The sequence below is a fragment of the Biomphalaria glabrata genome, chromosome 7 (genome assembly GCF_947242115.1).
Source record: "Biomphalaria glabrata chromosome 7, xgBioGlab47.1, whole genome shotgun sequence".
Classification (NCBI taxonomy): Eukaryota; Metazoa; Mollusca; class Gastropoda; family Planorbidae; genus Biomphalaria; species Biomphalaria glabrata.
In genome coordinates this window covers 40,227,646-40,251,976 of record NC_074717.1, presented here as the reverse complement: position 1 = coordinate 40,251,976, position 24,331 = coordinate 40,227,646, and the positions used below count along the sequence as shown (strand labels likewise).

General features: G+C 32.1%; 1 protein-coding gene across 2 annotated transcripts; it reads right to left on the bottom strand.

Moving 5' to 3' along the window:
• Positions 1-506: 506 nt before the first annotated feature.
• LOC106077916 (retinoblastoma-like protein 1) lies at positions 507-23,145 on the bottom strand. 2 transcript variants are annotated; one of them, XM_056035074.1, is made up of 26 exons: positions 22,886-23,145; positions 20,826-20,959; positions 18,842-19,042; positions 17,897-17,953; positions 17,361-17,425; positions 17,107-17,232; positions 16,855-17,015; positions 16,673-16,737; positions 16,022-16,193; positions 14,784-14,950; positions 13,046-13,127; positions 11,849-11,995; positions 11,146-11,228; positions 10,881-11,001; positions 10,568-10,660; positions 10,347-10,455; positions 9,938-10,200; positions 9,490-9,708; positions 8,910-9,038; positions 8,296-8,385; positions 7,832-8,083; positions 7,498-7,618; positions 6,310-6,449; positions 6,012-6,074; positions 5,621-5,779; positions 507-3,723 (listed from the first exon to the last, which is right to left on the bottom strand). In XM_056035074.1, exons 1-26 carry the CDS (start codon positions 23,021-23,023, stop codon positions 3,547-3,549), a joined length of 3,534 nt encoding a protein of 1,177 aa, XP_055891049.1. In that variant the 5' UTR covers positions 23,024-23,145; the 3' UTR covers positions 507-3,546. The 2 variants fall into 2 exon arrangements, with proteins under 2 accessions (XP_055891049.1, XP_055891050.1); XM_056035075.1 differs by lacking the exon at positions 17,897-17,953.
• Between the last annotated feature and the right edge of the window lie 1,186 nt (positions 23,146-24,331).

Sequence of the window (24,331 nt, the reverse complement as noted above, 5' to 3'; positions counted from 1 at the left end):
GGGTCTTAGTGTTCTAGAAAGAAATGAATCATGTGGACTGAGCTCAATGAGGAGTTAGTTTTGTGTTCCAAACCTTTGACCATGTACAAAAAAAGCCTGCAAACCGTAACTTTTAAGGAGACACCTGGCACAAATAAATTAATAGAACGTTGAGCCCATGGAGCACAAGGATCTCTGAGGGACGTATAGACCATTTCAAAGATCCATACAAAATTATGTTTCAAAACATTCTACAACGGCACCTGATTTTGTTCCACACATCCCATGCCACTGGAATGGCTCTAAACTTGTATAACAGTTACAAAACTCGGTACATTCTCAATCTTTTTTTTCTTACATTCTGTATTAAAATAAAACATGATTTTCAAATGGCCATTCTTATAATAAATGTATGATTTCACAATGAAAACCATGGGTGACTAACTAGATACTAGACTCAAGAAAAATGTAATCAAAATATTACTGTATTTTGTACTAAACGTACACATGAATACCAAGAAAGCAAGTCATATTTACATCAGTTTATTTTGTCTGCCCATCATAAATTATGAAAACAAATGTACACTATTTTAAATCAACAAAATCTCAAAACCTAAACACACCGATCAAAATGTAGATCAGTTCGTGTTGTAGTGCTTATGACAAAGTTGTAACAACTCTAGCTATCAATAAGAACATAACTTTATATTGAATATCTGATTCTACTCGACTTTATAAATTATTATCAAGTAAGCTACCTTCAAAATTAAAGGGAAAAAAAAAAGACAAATTGTCATTAATATATTTTTAACAAAAATGTAAAGTTGGCAAATAAAAACTGAAGTGTAAAGAAAGGAAGGCCCTAGATTCATTGTAAAATATTGGATGTATAGTTGAATACAAAGTATGTGAATACAAAGATAGGTACATAATTCAATGTACATACAAGTAAATAAGAAATTCTCTTTTCTATATTCTATAAAAAAAAAAATAATTGTGTAATACAGCTGATGGTAGAAACTAAAACTTGCCTACACATGAACTAAACCTGGGGCACAGTGTTGCGTGCAAGCTTTGCATAAAGTCAAAATGAGGCTAGAAGAGTCTGTTCATTTTTATATACATCAGTGATGCTCAGCCTTATTCAGCCCAGAGCCTTGAAATTTTCACCATGTGTCACAGGGACATCACCATAAAGTCTATTGGAACCTATCTATTAAGGGTTCATTATTCAACGTAGGCACATGTTTCGAAGAGAAGGATAGCCCCCGTCATAGGCCAGAAACAGATGCTGAGTGGGCATAACTGATATAGAGGTACCATGTCATTTGGAGGTATCAGGCAGATTTTTTTTGTCATACTGTCACACAAACATGACATACTATGTTATAGCATTCAAAAATTGACATCCATGAACAATAGCTTCATACAAAACAAAATTAAAAACAAATTACACATCACAAAGTGAGGATGTCACTCCTCCCTACAACACAGCATATCTACAATTTACCTTTGATTTAGTTACTTATGTTTGTATTACACCATAGCATATGTTTGAGAAAAAGTTGTTTTGGAGATGATAGAGATTTATTGGCTTCAATAGACTTTCTTAGATAAACTGTCTAACTAGATATTGTCCAATGCAAAGAAAAACTGAAGTCTATCTAGATTATCACACGATCAATATTTAAAATCAAAGGCTAATCAAATATGTTTTTAATTGATGCTAATTGTCACTATCTTTTTTATTATTATTATTTTATTTACTTCGTGTAAAAACAAAGATCTACAATTATTTTGATTACCAGTCCAGATCAGAAAAAATTTGGACAAAGAATTTACCAATCATGAATTGGGGGAAAAAAAATCTTTAATAGTTCTACAAAAACTGGGTCATGTCAGTTGAGATAAACAGTTTCTAGCAATTTAACCAAACATTATCTGTCTGGCCAACTCTTCACATTTTGCTTCAATAGGCTCACACTCATTGGTCCTACATTTCTTTATCAAAGCCACTTATTTCAAATTGAGATTTAGGCCAGGACAGAGTAGTTCAAGTATGGATTTAACCAGAAAGTTTGTAGTTGGCAACAAGTTTCACATTCATTTTTTTATAACTGATTGGTGCTGCACTGCAATATAAACAAAGACTTATTTCCCTAATCACCCCCCACCCCAAAATGTAATATTTTCTTGTCAATCTTTTGCAATTAAAAAAGACAGAACAACTGATTTGTGACAAACAGCCAAAGGATGAGCTGCTCTCAAGATCAAAACTAATAATACATTGTAATGCCAGACATTGACTTCACTCTCTCCTTCAACACAACAATTGCATAATGAAACATTGTGAGGTAAGGTCTGTTAACACTAGCAGGTATTGCAATTAGCTGTACAGCAGGCAACTTCAACATTACTAACAATACACAAAGCTACATTCAAGTTGGCGAATTAACATGAAACTTTTTTTTTTTAGAAAAAAAACATTTGATTTTCTTTTCTACAGGTATTAAAAGTAAAAAAAACTTAGTACTTTCCAAACTATTAAACAATAAATAGTTGTAAGTTCCTGATAAATAATTGTATAATGTCCTATGAAAACAGATAAGCTATCAGTGAATTATGAAATAAACTTTGTTGCAAACATCTTTAAGAGTTTGTATTGAGAGTCTTATGACACACAACAGAACTAATTATGCTTGGACTAACTTGAACAAACCAAGTACAACTTATTATTGTCTCCAAGCAGAAAGACAAACAGATGTGAACTAAACCAATATAGACACCACCACCACTTGTAGACAGCACTGTGTTGACTGTCACAGCTTGAGCAAATCAATTTCTCTAGAACTATTTGAAAAGCAAACAAACATTTCAAAGTAAAACTTTTCATTGAGCCAGAAAATTATGTTCTCTCATTAGTCATCTCAATGTTTTTAATATGTGCATTTATAAACAATAACTTAGCACACCTTTTTTTTTTTGTACAGAAAGATGTTCAGTTTACGGAGTTATACATTATATTCCATGCCCTTTTTGCCCTAGAATTGGTTTCCTTTAGAATAAGGTTTCAGCAAGAGCCTGCAAGCAAAATGGTTAGAAAATAGTTCAATGGCACAAATAAAACACAAGTGAAATGTTCAAGGCTTAGTTTCTGTTTTCCTTTTCATAAACCAAAATGCTTTTATGGAAATAAAAAATAAAAGTGTAGTTATAACTATGTAAGTCTATATACATACAGTAGTGTTTGCCATTTATTCAAGCTGAAACGATTTGTACACAGACTGACATAATGACACTGTAACTGTGGCTCAGAAAATACAGGTCAATGTCAGTAACACCAATGGTAAATTTTATAATACAGCAGATTTTATAATACATTCTTTGCATCTATCACATTTTGGATAAAAGAATTTGAATAAAATATTTACTTCCACATACGATTCTCTTTCATAAAAAGAACAGGCATAAAGATCTGCCAACCATGTTTTTCATCAGAAAGGTACTAAAATTACCATTTAAAAAAAAAGACTCTAAATTAAAACATTTCCTACAAAAGTCAACTCCCTATAAACTAGGGTTTTCCACCGTTGGTAAGTCCTGTATCCTCTTCACAAAGTGTTGACCTGCAGCCATCCTTTTTGCTGGACTATGGACAGAGTCATCTTTATCCACTTCTAATACACGCTTGGAGGATGTTTTAAATATTCCTTGTTTTATCATTTTGTTAATGGCTAGCAAATCCTGTGAAAGGACAAAAACAAATTTACAAAATAAATTCAATTATTATTCGATTTCGAGGATTGAAATTTTTACCCTACCATTGTTTCATTACATTTTTAAGCCCAAAAACTAATCTACTCTTCTTTTTTCTATTTTTCTTTAAAAGCTTTGTTACAAGATTTTCATGTGCTGTACTTTGTTAAGGAGTTTAGCCTTTATTTATACCTTTTTTTTTAAAAAAAAACATTTTTTCACTGTTGACTATTTGTTAACATCATTGCCAAAATACACCAGGTCCAAATGGCACTTGTAAACATCCTAAAAGGTATAGCACTAAAGGGCCTTATGCCTTATGAATGTTCTTTCATTTGTCAATTATAGATAGTGATAACGAAGAAGATCTATTAACGGATGAATCCAATTACAATACTAATGCAATAGTTGGGCATATGGTGATTCTAGTGGGTCTAGTTCTGATGAAAGTCCTATGTCCAGATCTAAGCTTTTATCTCTTGTCACTTTTGCACTGGTGGCAGATCTGAACCAAAGTCAAAGAAGAAAGGATTTGTGCTTTCTATTGATTCAACTGGAAAGAATATTTTGATTGAAAGTAGTGACAGATCAACATCTAGATCTACTGTTACTAGTGATACTAATGGTGAATGGGTAGAAGATACTGTAGGAGATACATTTTCCCTTTTTGATACTCAAGAGCCAGGAATAAATACTTGCCTGATCAATTATTCATTTTCAGTTCTTGGCTGTTTACACAATTATTTGAAGATGAAATTATAACTATTCTAATTGACTGCATCAACAGTTAAGCAGAAAAGAAAATTATGCCAAATACTCCCATAAGAAGAAGATTGAGGTACCAAAGCTGGCATCCAGTTTCTAAGTATGATATTTTAAAATTGTTTGCTATCTTTGAGATGAGTATCAACAAATGACCCTAATTTGTTTTTTTATACACCATTTTTAGGTGAATTATTCAAAAGAGATTTCTAAGTATCACACAACAAAAAACTTAGTTGATACTTTGACTAATGAAAATTGTTTTATACACTGGCACTCTTCAAATAAATCAGCAAGAATGTCCAACTCAAGTCAAAAATACACATATCAACCATATGGAATCCAAGTATTGGATAATATAAACAAGGGAAAATGTGTTGTTTTGTGGAAGGATACAAACTCCAGAAAGCCAGTCATGATGTATCCACAAGTTAACAATGCCTTGATGTTTTGAAACAAGACAAAAAGAAACTAAGGCTCTGACGTACTCAAGACATAATTGGAATAATATGAACCAATAAGTGCATAATGAATGTAAACAAGGTGTTTGCATCATGAATGTAATATTTGTGTGTTCTATTCTGACTTCTAATGTTGGAAAAGTGAAAAAAAAAAAGTGTTGTCTTGAACATTTTGTTTTCAATATCACTAACCTATATGTTGGAAAAAGAAAGGACAGTGTTTATGAACATTGACTAGATTTCTTCCTTTATGAATTTATTGTGTATATAACAATGACTATCTCAATGATCATTACATGTTCATTTATGTACAAAATATAACAATGACTCTTTTAAAGAATATTGTATCTTGAACTCTTAATTTTTAATTTTAAGTGAATACAACATACAAATGACATTTAACATTTTGTGCTATTCTTATGAAGCTTTTGAACAATTGTAAATAAGGTAATACATTTTTTAATACTTTGTTTTTGTAAAAAGAATTTTTTTGGGGGGGGGGGGGGGTCAAATTATTAAATTGAATTTTATTATCTTACAAATGATACCGACAGATGCATGCATATTCTGATTCTCCATTCAATTTCCATTAATTTAATACCATATGTGTTTATGTATCTTGTATGAAAAAGAGAAAACTGTCAAACTCATCAATATCTCACCTTGGATGGACTCAGATTAATGGAATAAGACATTCCCCGGAGTGGTGGCAAGGTGTTGGCTCTGTGTGGTGAAATGAACACAGTGTGACTGTTGGAGACGCGGCGAGGTGAGGATGACAAACAACGGATGGCAGGGAGAGGAGACAACTTAGGTTTGTCCTGAAACACAATAAAAACAATGAGTGACTATAGAAATAAACCTACTTCACAATTTGAACAATTCAACAAGCCAGAAATTAAGATGCCACCAGAAAGCTAATTTTATGTCAATAAAAATGAATACAAAAGAAATCTTTTATAAATTAGATTTTAGTTTTTTGTAAAATGTTTCATGAAACTCTATATTAGAGACCAAAATTGCTGAATTATATTCATGTCAAACAAAACTTACAGTAGGATCAGAATTTTTTTCCACAAACATAAGTGCAAAAGTTCGAGTTTTCCTCAGATATACCTAAAAACAAAAAAGATCAAAGAAATTAGCTTATTTAAAAAAAAATTGTACAAGAATATTTTCTAATAAAGTGTACAAGAATATTTTCTAATGACAGGTAAAAGAATATTTTCTAATGACATGTGTACAAGAATATTTTCTAATGAAATGTGTACAAGAATATTTTCTAATGAAATGTGTACAAGAATATTTTCTAATGAAATGTGTACAAGAATATTTTCTTAAGACAACTTACAAGATTGTAGAACTGAATGAGATCTCCTCTCTCCTCTTCCAAATCCTCCAGATTCCCACCAACAAACCTGGTGGGTGTCGGGGGCTGACTGCTGGGATGGGGATGAGGCAAAGTGCTAGAAGAGCGAACACTCACTTGTTCTAAAGAGAAAAATTTACAATACAAATAAATATTGAGTCCACATTGAATAACAACATTTTGCACATTGATAATCAATTCTATTAATCTATCCACATATTGTCTTTATCTTGACAAGAAAAAAAAAAAAGCAAGCCTTCTATTAGCCATTTAAATGAAAAACCAAGAGCAAGGAAATAAGATAGGGAGGTAAAAGATACTAGAGTTCATGGGCCGAAATTGTGTTTGTCTGGGGGGAGCGTTAAAATGCAGACACTTCTATTTAAGGATCAAAAAAAAAAAAAGACCAAAATATGCAACATCGATACTAAATCAACTATTTTAATGTAGCAGAGCACCAGTATGAAGAATACATAAATAGAATTCATGGGACAAGAGTATGTTATGTTTGTGGAAGCGTTAAAACTAGGTTTTAATGAGACTAACTTTTTCTGCATTACCTTTTGGCAAGGCATACGAGAGTCAGAGATGCTTCATATGTTAAAAAATTGGACATCTTGGAATTTTTAATTATTGTGATAAACAAGAACTTGGTTATAGTATGTGGGAAGCGTGGTCAAGAGGCTAAGTATGCTTGAACTTGGCTTGGCTACCTATGAAGGGGGCTCGAGGTTTGAGACCCAACTCGAGCAGAGTTGTGTTTACTGAGTGCCTAAAGGCAGCACGGAAAACCTTCTCCCACATAACCCCCCCACACACACACAAATGAGATTGGACCAAAGCGTTCTGAGCATGCTATAAGCATGAAAGTAGTGCTTTATAAAAGATATATATATATATATATATATATATATATATATATATATATATATATATATATATATATATATATATATATAAATATATATATTAGTGTAATAGGTGTTTAAAAAAAATATAATTATTAATGCTTTTTATTCTAAATTGTTTTAATATAACCACTCTTGAAAGTTATCTTGAACAGTTATCCATTAACTTAATATGCTTTTTCAGTAAATAACCATAATTGATAGTTGTCTAGATTCAACTGTAACCCAACCAAAGATGTTAGACCAAAAGAGTTTGACTTACTTTTGTCCTTATTATCAGGTTTCCCTTCATTGACAGGAGATGATGTGCCACTGCCTTCATTACTGTCACTGCTGCCAGAACCATGGCGATGTCTTGAAGAGATTAGAACGCTGCGGTATACCTAAAATAAGGCATCAGGATGTAAGACAAACTTCAAAGTGACATTAATAAGCATCATATTTAAATAATGTTGCAATTTTGTGTTTCTCTAAACAATAAAAAAAAATTCAGGCAGTCCAAAAGGGAATTATAAATGTAATGTTTGCATGGCAGTGTGCTTGTTAAAGTCTTGTAACATTTTATAATGTTGATTAATTACTAATGTAATGCTTACATGACTATGTGCTTGTGGTTGTAGTCTGTAGCATTTCATAATGTTCTGGAAAGTCAAAGGCTTTTCAGTCACTTTAGCAATCAGATACAAGGAGCACATGATCAACTGGTCCAGGTGGCGGTCCATCATCAGGTGGACATTGTGTACCATTGCATACTCGAAGCAGGTCCAGACCTTCTTCAGGAGCTCTTCATCATCAATGTCCAGTTTATCAAAGAGATCTCGAAGTCTTACACTTGCCAGGTGATAAACCTAGGAATTGGAAAACAAGCTGTTCTGATACCCACGCCAAAATCAAAGTTCAAAACAAACTTCTTTTCAAGAAACATTCCCAAGGTGCATAATTTAGCTATATAAATTTTTTATATTTTAGTAAATATTAAATATAGTTTTCTGCTCTAAACAAACAATCCAATATAAATGTCAGAACCCATTAAAGCATAATGGTTTAATTATGAACCAACCTTTCTAAAGAATAAGGCTAATGAGCCAGTCTGCTTTGGTTTGTTATAGTTGTGATCAGCATCTGTTTTCTCTAACTTCACAAACATAGGCTAGAGTCAGAACAAAATGAAAAATAATGTTGTTTTTTTTCTTAAGTGCATTTCTCTGACAAACAAGTTGATTAAAACTTCCTGGTACAATTCACAATCCTTTACTTAAATTACTGACTAACTTGCTGTCCTATACTATTCCCTTAGTAGTTGGGTTGACAGAAGGAAACAGCTTGCAAATACTAAACATTTTTTATTCTCCTTTTTTAAAAGAATGTCGTCATTATCCAATGTCCCTTCTATAGATCAGGTGAAAACAATTTCCAAGGGAAACAGTTTAAAAAGGTTTGTTAGTCAACATATCTGCTATTTATTTTACTTTCTTCAACAGATGGTAGGAACTCTCTTAGAGAAAGGTATAATCAAGAAGATTCTAATGGATGGGGGGGTTATGACCACCTTATATTTAATAGACTGTCGTCTACACCAATTATGGTGTTAACTTCCTTTTTTTTCTAATGTATGTATACTTTCTTTTACTTTTCAACAATTACATAAGTCCAAAAAGTAACAAATTCTATTACCTGGCCAGACTTGCTTGTAATTGTAATAGTGCTAGATGTCTGTCCAGAGGTACCACTAGTAGTGTAGGTCATAGAAGTAGTGGATGTTCCAGAAGTCGATGGCTGCGCTATTTGTATAGGAATAAGAATCTAAGAAGAAATAAAACATCATATTATTCCTTTTATCAATTTTCTTTTTAATTTCATTTTGTTTTAATTTACAATAAATTGTAGTGCCTTATTTAAAAAAAAACTTATTTAGTTTTAAAGTTTTATTACTATCTTTATTTTATAAAACTTTACATCCAAATTTTAATCAGAACATTAATTGTTATTTTTAAAAAAGAAATCAAAGACATTAGACAGCACCTTGGCAATTTTAATTTAATAGGAAGAGATCTTGTTTATTTAAAGTAATCTTATCTTATAAATTAGAGACATTCCTTCCAAAGAAAAGATGACATCCTATATGTTAATCTACTAGTGCATGTTAAATAGAGACTAAGTCATAGGTTTTCCGTGCTCTAATGACACTAAGAAAGAAAGAGCACTTGTACAGATTTGTTCTAGCATATATAAAACAAAAGAAAATTGTACTCACTTGTCTGCCATCATCCATCATAGCCACTATTGTCTGCTGTGTAGGGACAGTTGTCTGTTGACCCACTGAAGAAGTCAACACAGTGCCACTTCCTGCTGCAGCAGCCACAACAACGTGTCCTCCAGTCACTGGCGAAGTCAGCCCTGAGCTCGCCACTGTAACTTGTGGTGCTGAGTCAACCTTGGAAGAGTTAGCCGTGGGTGCTAGAGCTGAAGCAAGCTGGACAGTAGAGAGAATAATAATTCACAGAAAGGAATTTAAAAACAAATTAGAACTTAAAAAAAAAATAGACATATATTCTGTAAGTCAATTTTTTTTATACACAATTTAATTATTACAAATAGTTCTCACGTAATGAGTTTTCTATTTCTATTTCTGGTATTAAGCAAGTCTGGACATGGGGGGTTTGGTTTTTTTTTTTTGGTTTGTTTTAGCAATGTTTCATTACCTTGTTAGAGACAATCAGAGTATCAGTGGTGCCTCCTTTCAATTGGTTCATCAGTATGGAGCCTCCAATGGTGGCCTTGCCAGAGGAAACAATATTTATAGACTGTGATGTGCTGCTCTGAGTTGATGCTGCTGAGCTGGTGACCAATGGAGAGGCTGTGGTAGGTCCAGTTGTAAATAATCTACGCTTTGCATTGCCAGGAGAAGGTGAACTGAATCTGTCTGTCGCCATTGGAACAATAGGGGACTGAAGAGGGTCTGAACCTTATAATAAAAAAAAAAAGTATTACACTATTTTATTTATATTTGTTAATAGATCTTTAATTGGTTACATTTTTACACTAAAAAATAGAGAGTTACAATTGGCTTTCAAAATGTTACAATTATATTAGCAAATAAAAAATACTTACTTTTTTGCAAATATTTTATATCCCCAACTAAAGATCTTAGTCTGGGATGTTTGGCTATTTGCAAAGCTGATTGTTTACCACTGAGTTCCATCTGATTAGCAGGAGTCACCTGAGAAAAGATAAATATGTGGCAATGAAAAGAAACTTAAAACCATAATGCTAGTTGTTTCTTTTCCTAATGTTAGTAGCAGTTAAAATACTTTTCAAAAAATATCCCTCACTTCTTCACAAGTAGGAGCTGTCTTTTCCTTGATAGCATCCCAAAGTGGCGAATCATTTTTCCATGCATAACTTTCCAGAATACTCTCTTCAATCTTAATTGTAGGATATAAAAAAAATGTTAAAAAAATAAATTTAACTAGAAAAAAAAAAATCATGAATAGTAAGGGGAATGAGACAAACAGCAAGTGAACAATTAATAGAAACATTCCTTTCATTCCATAGCATGATTCAGGGCATAAATAGAGTAGTGATACAATTCAACAGGATTCCCTACATAGATTTTATGCTACAAGTAAAGACATTGAAACTCACATGATTTAAGTGTTTGACCACATCCCTAGACAAGCCCTTTTCAGCACGTATGATAATCTCAATCACCTTGTAAAAGTGGTAGGGACTCAGCTCAAATATGTCAACAATCCATGGAAAGGTACTAAAAAAAAAAACAAATATTTTTTTTATAAAAATCATAAAAAATACAGAGCCTTAGCATTGATGTCACATAAGTGGACTAGAAATAATGTTACCCTAACCATTATTTATAAAGTATTGCTAAAATATCTCAAAACTGACTCACCGCTGAGAATTATAAGAGAATATTACAATCTCTAAACAACAAGCCAAGAGAGACCTATGAAAAAAGTCATTCTCTAATAATCCCTGAAAAAAAATCAACATTATGAATTAGCTAAATGTATTTTAAAAGTAGCTTCAGTTGTCAAAGAAAGTTTTTAACAGTTAGAACAATTCTGCCTTCAAGAGTCAATTGACAGATCTAAAATGATATAGGCTTAGTTTTAAAATTATTAAAGCTATTTACAAATAAAGATGTTTTTAGCACTTTCCTCGTGATAAAGGCTAATGTATACAAGGCTAAAAAAATTGTCTATAAGTAAGCTAGTTGTTCGAGTCACTCAGTAATAGCTTTTTATTCACATATTAAGTTGGCTGTTCAAATCACTCATTGATAAACTTTTAGTCAACATTCTGACATTAGTATTTACAGATCAATGCAATAATCCTGTCTGAAATCACTTATCTTCTAGAATGTACAAGAGGAAAACAGAAGCACAACATGCAAACCAAATAAAAGTATTGTTTTGTTATTTTCTTTTTTCTTACACAAAAGATACTATTTAATTCACATGAGAAGTAGCAAATCAGAAACCAAACAGCTGTAAATAGTTACAGCAGCTAAGGTTAATATTGCTGCAGGTAAAAAAAATATATAATGGAAAAAAATCAAAAGATTTTATTTTCAAACCAACCAAAAAGCTCACCAATAGGTTGGCTTCTTTCTGCTCTCCTCCTAGTCTCCTCTTCTCTCCTTGTATAATTCCTTCAAGTGTTTTATAATACAGGCTCTCTCCTAGCTGAAGACGTTTACGGGCAAAATCCACAGTTGCTCCTGGATGGCTATCAGATGACTATAGAGACAGGATAACTTGATAAATGCTTGAATATGTAATCAGTCATTTAATTAAGAATCTAATCACCTTAAAGAAACGTAGCACTGGTCAATAAATAATATGGTCAAACCACAAATTCTAGCCATTCAACTAGTCCAATGATAAGTAATCAGATAAGATAAACTGCAACACTCAGGTATCCGAAACATTTAACAGAGAGAAAGAAACAGACTGCAGCATTTACTAATAAAAGGAGCTATTCCTAGAAAGCATATTCTCTCAAATAAAGTAAGGACTTTTAAATCATATCCAAAAAAGCAAATACAATAGGATGACATTTATATTAACTCATAAAGCCACAAGAAAATAGCAATTCTAGCAATAGAGAAATAGTGACAGCAGAGACTCACCCAGAGCCGCTGTGGAAAAATCACAATAGGGACTTAAAAATATTTGTGGTAAAGAACATTATTGATAGCAAAAACTCACTAACTGTTGCCTAGGAAATAGCAATGCTTAGGAATTAAAAACTACCATTGGAAGACTTGTTCCATCAACTAGATCATGGGCAGTTCTGTCTGGAACTCTAAAGAGAACATTATGACTGCAATCTATCAGCCAACAAAAGTTATATACAAACCTTCAAAGGACTGAAGCATAAGCAAAGTGCAGAGACATTAATTTAGAATAGATACTAGAATTATGCAGCTATATGCAAACCTTAAGTGTAAGCCTAACAATCTTCATCAACAACACAGAAAAAAAATAGTACCCCATCATGAGACAAATTACTAAGGTCAAGCTTTCCTGAGAAGCTGAGAAGTTCATTTCTGCTCAAATTAGAGTATGTGTTATTCAAAGATATCCCTTAAGTTTGTTTATATACATGCATTTTTTTGTATTAAATATGCATTGTGGGTATGTTTGTAGATAGGATGCACATAAAAACAAAAGTGTGTAAGCATTTCAATTTCTAAACATGTCATCATGAACACATTATAGAGTTACATTTTCATCAAATGAATGTTTACACATGTTTACATAAACATTATATAAAAAGACACTCACTTTGGCATAATGTTTACAGAACTTTTCACCCATTTCTTTAAGTCTCTGTGTTATTTCATCAATAGGATTTCTGGCACAGTTTCTATATGAAAAAGATAAACCAACAAAACATTAGTTATTATTAACTAATGTATAAACTGGAGGTGCAGTGGCTGAGCGGTAAAGCGCTAGGCTTCTGAACAGGGGTCCCGGGTTCGAATCCTGGCGAAGACTGGGATTTTTATTTTTGGGATCCTTGGGCGCCTCTGAGTCCACCCAGCTCTAATGGGTACCTGACATTAGTTGGGGGAAAGTAAAGGCAGTTGGTCGTTGTGCTGGCCACATGACACCCTCGTAAACCGTAGGCCACAGAATCAGATGACCTTTACATCATCTGCCCTATAGACCATAAGGTCTGAAAGGGGAACTTTTTTTTTTTTTTTATGTATAAGTTAAACTGAAGAAAAAGCTAGAGAAAATAAATGTCAAGATTATTATATGATGGCAAAACTATGACATGGAATCTTTTGCTTTGGATACTTTTGATTATGTTGTTTCACAGTTTAAACATTAATTCTCCTGCCTCTGAACACAAAATGACAACATAAGCAAAGCAGTTTCACTGACTCACACACATATTTAATGTAGAGTCAACTCTTTACCTTAAGGAAATAATAGTTATTCAGTAATAATCTATATAATAGATGCACAAGAATGCAGACATGGTATATGAAATAAAAGATACATTTAACCTAATCAAGATAAGGACTACTTTACCATAATAATCCCAACTCAGCTATATGTAGCTACTCGATATTGGTTAAGTGTTATCATTTGTTTTTAAAGAAAGTTAGTCTTTGTCTTTTCTTAGGGACTCAGTTGTTAAAGTCGAGCTTGTTCTGGGTTGTGATCCTGATGTTAAGTTTCAACATGTTAATGGAGATGTACTGTTTAAACTGTGGTGGGCAGTAGTATGTCGTTGTCAATGTAGTAGTGCTTATAATAATGAAGGTGCATCTTGGTGTTATGCTCATAGTTTACTAATTCTTGGATATTTGTATGCATTGTTTAGTATGTTTTCATTAAATAATCTTTACTAATCATTATAAACATCATCTTCTTAAATTATCATTTAAGTTAAATGCTTGTTGTTTGGTGCTATACTGTGATTTTATTTGCATTACTATACTGTGATTTTATTTGCATTACTTGTTTTCCTTACTATAATAATGTTGACTTTCAGAACCCAAAGAGTGAACGTGACAACCCTCTCCCCCAACAGGGCCACATAAAAGATTGGATCTTAGTGCACAGAGCATGCATAATATATGTGCTGTACAAGGGTAATTAAAAAAAAGAAAAAGAAAAACACTAATTTCTCATGACCACCTTTGGTCTTGTCTTCTCAAAATCTCCTAAAAGTGGCTTTAAAGCTAAAATATGTGGAAACTAGTACATAATAAACAAGCATAAAATATTTTAACATAAATACATAATCAGCATTATTATAGTACTTTAAGATCTTTAACAAATCAACTCTTATAAATCTACTGTTATCTTTATATTATGTTAAATTGAATCGTGATTTTAAATTCTTGCCAAATTTTAGAAACAATATAAGAAATTATAAATAAACTTACAAACTATCTGAAAAAACAAATATTTTATACACAAATATTTAAACTAGTGTCTGTTAAACTGATTACTTACTAACATAAACACAAATAAAATTGATTGATAATAACAGACAAAAACTCACTTGAAGATGTCCAAAAGGGTGTCGGAAGGAGATGTTTTTGATCCAGAGAGCAATGTCTGCAGTCGTGAGACACTCTGAGTTGCTGTTGAGACAGGGGTCACACTCAAATCTTTTTCTTTCAAGTATCTTCGACCCGTCAACGGAGTGGATGGAGTTAAGGATTTAGTCTACAATAAAAAAATTAGAAAGATGCATGGATCATTATTCTGAATTATTCAAAACATAAAGTCAAGTCTGTTGAAGCAATTCGTGTTCAAAGTGTATCCGAAAAAAATAGTCACAAGGCAAAAAAAATTATAAAATTATCAACAATCTAAGTGATAGTGATGTGCACAACTTGTGAATAAAATGTAACATATTGATCTAAAAAGAAATTATAAATGGTAGAATGGAGACATATGCAGACTAAAACATGTGAGAATCCTTTGAAGATGATTTTTACTCTGAACAGAATTCTTTTCAGGACACAAAAGATGCATATACTATAATATTAATGTAACTTTTGTTTGTCATATTATTTCTACATGTCTTGGTATTTAATTCTTGTCAAAATTTAAACAGATTGACCAAAATCCAATAGCTCCTATTTCTGGTTTGAAAAATTATTTCTGTATCCTTAAACTATGAAATAAAAAGTTCTTAAAAAATAAACTTTTTGAAAAAATAATTAAATTTAAGATCTAATAATAATCAATTTAAAAAAAGCAGATATAAAAAATAGAATGATATATCTAGTTTAAATAATATATACTTTTTACACCTTTAGAATATATATAAGCTGCAAAATATTCCTTTTCCCAGGTGGGGCTTATACATTTCATTTGAAAAATTATTTAAAAATAATAAAAAAGCAATACACATCCGATTTACACTAAAAAATAATCTACACACTCTAGTTTTCATTCATAATGAGATATGGTGAGCTCTTCGTAAAGTTAAGTTTAAAAAACTGTTGCTAGCTTAACAACGCATTGTCCTGCTGTTAGACTTAAAGCCTAAAAGATACACTGTACTGCGGTAAGAGTTATTGAGTTAAAGTTTATCCTACTTCAAAATTTACAACTATGTATTTACTGATATTATTACTAGAAACACTTGACATCAATAAGGAAAAAAAACATTATCAAAAAGCCAACCACAATATAGTCATAAAAAAATTATTTTTTTTTTGCTAGAAAATTAAATCAACTTTGCATTTCATTATTTTCCTAACAGATTAACAAGTGCTAAAATGTCACCTCATCAAAATGCTGTCTTAACGAACGTCGTTGCATCTGTTCTGTCAAGTCTGAAGTGTTCTGTCCTCCAGGGGTTCCAATTTCTTCACTGGCATCCTCCCCCAAGAAGATCCTTTCATCAAAGTCTCCAACACTCAGCACATACTCCTCATAAAGTTTGTTGATCATCTTACTGTGAGGAAAAAAAAAATCCTTCGCTAATATAGCTAGTATCAAACGCAATGAAAGAAATAGTCACCTCTTAATAATAATATATTATGGTGATCTAAAAAAGGACATAAAAAATGGCAAAGTTGATTTCCAGCTTTATGCAAAAATAAGTAATAACTATATTTTATTTATGATTTATTAGCAGATAACATATATTAATTAGCCACATTGACATTTGAACAAAATAAAGTATGTTATAGAATACCTTAAAGATATTGTATAAAAACATTTATCTTTATTTAACTACTATGATTTATATGATGTAATGTTGCTTAAATTTTCATTAAAACAGATTAATTAGCTTAAATGAAACATGTCCAAGTCCACGTCTGTTTTTCTGACTTTCATATTTGATGTAAAGCTAATTTACAATTACTGCTATCATACACTTTTATGATTAAGTACTAATACCCAACTGAAAACAAGCAAATTAATACTTACACATTCTCCTCAAAGTGACCAAGCTCCAGAATGGCAGAAAGATTAGAACTCTTTCCATCAAGGATCTACGGTTAACATAGAAATATACTTCAGTTATGAAATACATTTATTCTATAATTTAAAAAAAAAAAACAAGAATAAAAGCAATGGTGTTTCCAATGAAATATCAATGAAATTATTACCTTTTTATCAAACAATCTTTTAATGTGTGGCTTCCACCAGTGCTCCTTAATAGTCTTCGCTTCAACTACCAGACCATCATGTTTTTCACACAGGAGCTGCATGATACAAGGTGGATCCCCAGATGGTTTCCAATTCACACTATTGAAGTCTTCAGGTAGACCTGGGAGATTTGCATTTCACAATAATGAGTTATTTAGACAACATTTTCAAGAGTTAAAATTATTTTTTTGTTATATTAATGAAAGGCACACCTTCAAATTCTCGATTCAAAAGATCTTTACGTCCACCCATTACAGCATTGGCGAATATCCAGTCAATACAACATAACAATAGGTGATAAGAGTTGACAAGGTCATCACTAATGGCAGGAAAGTTACCTAACACAAGAATTCAAGCATAAAAATAGTCACATAGATTATTTATAAAGCAAAAACTCCAAAAAAAAAAAACAGCAACAAAACCAAACGAAAAATCTGACATGAGTGTAAGTACACAAAATGTTTACCTTTCACTAATACAAACAATGTCCATGAGAAACTAAAAACTTCCTTTGCCGTACACGGTAATCTTCTGTGGATTTTAAAACACAATTTAATCATAAAACATTTTAACTAATCATAAATAAAGATCACAAACCAGATAGTACAAAGCCTGATATTATGGACAATGAGAATTTAAAAGGTACAGTTATAGCCTAAAAAAAAAACAACCCAGCAACAATTCACATTTAAACACAAATTAAGTTCTTGTGATAAAACAAAATGCCAACTACTGGAGTCAACCTTACAGGTATAATCCTTCTGAAAAACAAAACAACTTCAAAAACTGTAAATGATAAAACACCAAAAAGTCTTTAAAGATCACCAAAAGCAACACTCAGAGACACAAGCATGCTAGTGTTTGTTACATTGATAATACAGGTTAGTTTAACATGCAAACAACAGAGTTACATTAAAATTATTCTAGTTTGTTACATAATTATTGATTAGACTGGCCTACACAATAGGATACACTATATCAAAATAAAAAGGTTCTTTGTACCCTTCTACGAGCTGCAATCCATTTTTTGTCCATTTTCTCCTTTTGTCATGAATAGCTCTGATAGAGTTTGTAGAATGGATTGAAAAGATTAAATATGATTGAAACATAAAAGCTAGATTAGACTGATGGTCTTAATATATACAAATCTATACAAATTTCAACAGAAGCTAATATAATTACTAAATAGATCATTCCTTTTTTTTTCAACACTAGCTTTTTAATTCAGCCCATTGCTTTCATCATGCAATGGTATCAACTACAGCACTTCTAGGTCTGAATGTGTATTCAGTGGTGCCCAACTGTTTTGTAATTTGGTGGTACTTTAATCATTACATACAAGGAATATAACAGAACATGTGACCACTTTATATGTGACATGACAAAAAAAGAAGACAGACTTTAGAATGTAACAGTAGATATTAAAAATTTTAGAAAAACATAACAAAACTCTTTTATGATAGATAAAAAAATGTGAAGAATTTTTAGCTCACTAAGGTTTTTTTTTAATTCTATAAATGTTTAATTATATTTCCAAAAATGTTAGTTTAATAATAAAATGTATTAAAAGCCATGTCAAACTTTGTCTTCTTATTTTATGGTGAACTAGTAGAAAAGATAACATTTCATATTCTGTTATATTTCTAATCTTTTTTTTTTCTTACCAATACTTTGTACCTTTTTTTTTTTTTTAAATCAAGAGATAAATTTCTAATTTTCACAAAATCATTGTCTGGGCTTTCCCCAGCTTTTTTTTTTTCCACTAGGTAATAAAAAAATACATAAAAAACCCTGTAAAATTCAGAATGATGAAGTGGGAACCACTGCCACAACCAAGTTTGACAGGTTTTATATTCTTGTCATCTAGAAAACAGGATATTATTGAGCACAAAAAGCTTACAGGTTATATTCACACTATGCATCAAGAGCAGCTATTCAAATATTCACCTCTGTTTTCTACCCCTCTGTTGCCTGGGCAGCTCGTGAGCAGGATTTATAAAAATGTCCAAGAAGATAGGTTCAAACTTTTTAAAAATGACTGTAGAGACTGCAAAGTTTCTCTCCAATTTGTCAATTTTATCTCTAAAAGCTTTGGGCAGGTTAGCCATATCTGACCATTTCCTCATCTTGTTGAAGAACTGAATAAGGCTGAAAGTAGAGTAGTGAAACAGATTTGTAAGTAATTCAGCCTACTACCTTGAAAGATGTGCCAATTGTAACGAGTAACTTCAGCTATATTACGTTAGGGGCCGTGTAGTGTAGGATTTCACCAACTTTTGGGTGTAGCTATTTTTGTGCATGTATAGTTGTGCTTGGGTTTGATTTAACAAGAAAATAAAAATGAATATGGTCGTTCAATCATTTATTCTAAACTAGCTTGATAAAATACACTCCAACATGATTCAATACTTTATATATTCAGAGTCACGTAATTACATCACTGCTCAATGATATCAGTTACATAATCCAAGTTAGAAAAATACACAATTTCTCATCATTTCTACTCTCTATCGAGATTCCAATACCAACCAACTTTTTCTCCCATTATGCCCCTGCCCCAACTTACAAGTGTTCAGTTATATGTCACAATCGAGTCAGTAATACAAGTCAATATAAATTATTTTAGCCTTGTAGCAGACATATGTTGCTGAATGTTTACAAGGTGTTTCATGTTCTTTTCAGGTCAGTTTTTTTTGTTTTTATTTATTAATAGTAATTATTATTACTTCTAACCCAATTTTTAAGTATAAGGTTATATACATCTTGACATATTCTCAGCCTTCAGATCTAAGTTACAAGTTATAATAATTAAAAAAAAGTTAAGTTCCCCTTTCAGACCTTGTGGTCTATAGGGCAGATGATGTAAAGGTCATCTGTTTCTGTGGCCTAATGGTTTATGAGGGTGCTATGTGGACAGCACAACAACCAACTGCCTTTACTTTTCCCCAACAAATGTCAGGTACTCATTAGAGCTGGGTGTACTCAGAGGCGCCCAAAGATCCCAAAATTAAAAATCCCAGTCTTCGAATCCAGAACCCCCGGTTCAATCCAAGCGCTTTACTGCATAGCCACCACACCTCTCTCACACATGTTATAATAACACTTCATAATAATTTCATCTTAGGTCAAACATTGCATAATTTGACTATTGAGACAACAGTCAGTGCAACCATCCTGCTAGGCAGTCAACCCGTAGATCAGATATTGATTTATATCCAGGTATGTGAAGTATTGTTTTTTAAATTATAACAGAATTTCTGGCAAGTTTACTTCTAAGCACATAAATGGCATTCTCAATAAAATAGCAAAATTAAACCAAAGACTATGATATATTAAAGTAAAGCTACCAAAGACCAACAGAACACACAGCTTAAAAAGACACCTTAACTAAATAAATCCAACACACCTACCCCTTTGCAGACACTGCGCCCACCCTTGTGAAACGGTAAACCATATCCTCTTTGAATGCCCCTTACTAATCCTCCTTAGGCAGGCCTTACTACCACTACAGCCCAACATAACTAACACTGTCTGGCAGAGAAAAACAGCACACTTTTTTCCTTCCCACAGTCTACATAAGAGTTTACAGCTTACTCAGAATGTTCATCTTTTATGAAAAGTGCCGAAATTATGTTAAGGACCTTATTTGCTTATACAGCTTAAAAAAAAGGTCATCACCAGCACTTGATAACTTGAATCATCTCATAATTGCTAGTGATGTAGTAGGCAATATCTTAAAGTAGTTGGTTTGTTTTTTTCATATTCAGCACCTCTTTTTAAAGTTTATGTTGGCTTTTACACAAACATATTTGAAATAGTTTTTGAGTTTAGAAAAACAATTCACTCACAATATGACAAGACTAATTTGATATTTGTAAATAAATTCAAAATAAAAAAAAAAAATGTGATTTAGCTAAATATAGACTGTCACCTGAATTTAGATGATCTCAGCAATCTCGTCAACGACACACAGTTGCCTTCCATAGTTCCCTGCCCAACAGTAGGCACAGACGTTCGACGACAAGCTTCATATAAAGCACAGGCCAGCCAGTGCATCTGGTCTCCCTGTTTGAAAATTGCACACCATCTTAACCACGATTTAACTTCTTTTATATAGTGTGCTATATTATATTTCATATTCGTCTAAATGAGTTAAATACGATAAGTTGAGACAGAATAATGGTAGGCATGACATCTAAACATAAATATTGCTCTAGGTCTAAATCTCAAGCACAAATAGATTCTGTGTCTAAATCCTATTTATAATCTAGATATATCTACTATATTAAATCAGAAAATGTAAAAAACATAATTCAGCAAAAAAAAAGGAATTGCAGATTTAGATCTAGAATAAATCAAGATCTATGTATTGATCTACAAATGAAGATTAGATAAATCTTTAACATAATATAAGATTTATATCTAGAATCTTGATCCTAGACCAACCTAGTTCTAGAAGAATCTCTAGATTTGGACAGGTTTATCACATGAATTTATATCTCTAATCTAGATCTAAAACAATACTAAGCCCATATTACTATACTATACTACAGTCTATAGATAGTTTTTAAAATCTATAGAATCTATTTAGATTTGTTTTTCTTCTATTATTATTTTAATTTATTAAGAATCTAATTAAGAATCTCAAGATATTTTACTAATAATACTCTAGATTTAAATATGGACTACAGATAGTCTAAAAAATCTATTGGCCTCCTTCAGTCGTAGAATGACTATGGTTCATCTCGAACACTTTTTCATGACTGTGGAACCCTATTTTGGAGACACACTTCCATCCACATACATTGCAGGTCAAGGTGGCTTTTCGCTTTGGTGGTAAAGGAGCTGGCCATTTTTCGTATGGCACGCTTTACTTTTCTTCAAGAGCTGAGGCCCATGTTTTCTCCCAATCCATAGCTTTCTACATCACTGTCTCTCTCAAACTAGTGCAGTCTAGGGCAATGTCTTCCCAATGGTCAGTATCAAAGTCTAAAAATTAATATTTTACAAATAATATTTAACATCATACACGTCTTATGTCTTGCCCCCCATGAGCACTGTCAAAAAATGCAAACTTAAACTTAAGCTGTATGGCCATATTGCTAGGGCTTGCAAAGATCTTCCTGCAAGTAACAGTCCCAGGAAAAGGAAAGAAAGGGAGACAGAGAAAGTGATGGGAAGATAACATTTCAAAAAATGGATGAGCTTGTCATTGCAAAAGGCTCTAGTCTCTAGGCAAAGGAATAAGAGTAAGAGGAATGGACTAAGAGAATAGGTGAAGGCGTCAAAGATTCTAATTAGATTGATGCATGATGCTGAAGGTGTCATGGATTTGACTGATAATTTAAAATTTAATTAGCTAGAGATATTAACAAATAACAGCTTAATTAACCGTACTCTAGATAGATGCATTTAATATAAGTCTACTCTGCTCTAGATCTCTTCTTTAGTCTTAAAATCTCTACTAGTACTAGACTCTTGTAAACTACAGTCTCAATGATTTATAATTTATGGTCTTGATTACTCTAGACTCTAGTGTCTCTAGAATACTGAGATAATCTGTAGACTTACTAGTACTGTCTAGTACTACTAGATTTTAGTTCTAGATCTATATCTGTATATCTAATCTAGCTAGAGTCTTAGTCTCTAGAATAGTCTAGATTACTCTAGATCTAGATAATATATTTAAATATTATAATATTAATCAAATTAATGATTATTAATAATTACTAATTCAAAATTCTACTTATAAACTTAGTCTTAAACTTTACACTTAACTTTACACTTAAGTTTAAGACTAAGTCGTTAGTTTACTGAACTTGAACCTAATTAATAATTAATCTATATATATATATATAATATATTATATTACAGGGCTTAATACCCTGTCTAGATCTCTACAATGTCTACATCTATACTATATTACTAGACTCCAGATCTAATACACTACCACTAAATTGTAAACTAAACTCAAGTAAACATAAAGAAAACCTCGAGGCTGTAGTTTGTTTGCATTCTTTGATAGTTTTGCCAAGCATCTTCTTTAGTTGAAGTGTCCATATTGAGGTCCAAACAAACTTCTTCGAATCTCTGTAATACATTTTCTTCACTCTCATCTGATAATCCCATTTTTTTTGTTTGTTAAAGATCTAGAATCTACAGATCTAGACTACCGATTCAGATATCAAAACTCCTAATTCTTCGATACCGACATTTTATCTTTAATGCTAGGCAAGCGAATCCCGTTATGGTTATAAATCTGTTTATCAACAAATAAGAGCTCTACTTGCCTTACTTGTGGCGGGAATTTTTCTTCTTCTTTTTTTTTTTTTTATTTTGTTGGGGGAAAAAAAAGGGAAAAGGGGGGGGTTATAATATTTAAAAAAAAATTAATTACAGCAATTAGATCTAGATCAATATTGCTGATATATCTAGATCTATAGATTAGTATAACTAGGACTGATCATATTAGAATTTATTCATCAATAACAATTTAGACTAGATCTAGATAGGCCTATAGATATAGACTGTATAGTCTAGTATAGAGATCTAGACTTCTAGATGTAGTAATTACGTAGCCCCAAGTTAGGTCTATAATTTCTAGATCCAGGGGCAGGACGCCAAATGTTGGGGGTGGTCAAGACATGTAAAGTTTTTTTTTTTTTTAAATATTAGTTAATTTTTTTTTAATGAATGTGTTGAATGGTCTCCGTCTCGGTACTAAACTAAAGAATTTAAATGTATTTGCTCTGTTTTTTATGACATAATATTGTTAAATACAATCATCATATTGTCATTAAATTACTACAGACACCTTTTTTTTTTAAATCAGCAATTTAAAAAAAACGAAAAAAAAGTTTATTATAGACATAAGATTCTGGCAGTCCCCGAAGTCACTGTCATGTAGGATTTAAAGGGTTAACATATCAAGATGTAGGCCTATCGTACGACTGACGTAACTTTAATTAACCCACTGGCGTTTGAGTTGCTTTCAATGCATGTTATATTATAAATGTTGATATAATGACCTAATTAAAAGTAATAGTTGTAAACAAAATTTGAAGAGGGCTTCGCAAGCATCCATTAAATTGAGCCCCGCAATTCGTAAGGCCGGCCCTGGCAGTTGGTGCAGGTCGCACGGGGCAACAAGTTGTGAGGGGGCATCAAACTCCCCCCCCCCCCAGTATGTGTTAAGTTCCTATTCTCTTAAGATTTTCAGTAAAAACATTTTTTTAAAAAGGATGATATACTAGGTCACACACATGTAAGACAAAGTCTGGGCATGCCTGGGTTTTACATAGGTGGATCGAAATCAATCTCGATAGTGATTCGATCCTATCAACATCGACAAGAACGAATTTCGTCAGGAGCGAAAGATGATTTCAACTTTCAAAAAATAGAACGGGGGTATCTAGGAGTTGGTTTTCCGTGCTGCCT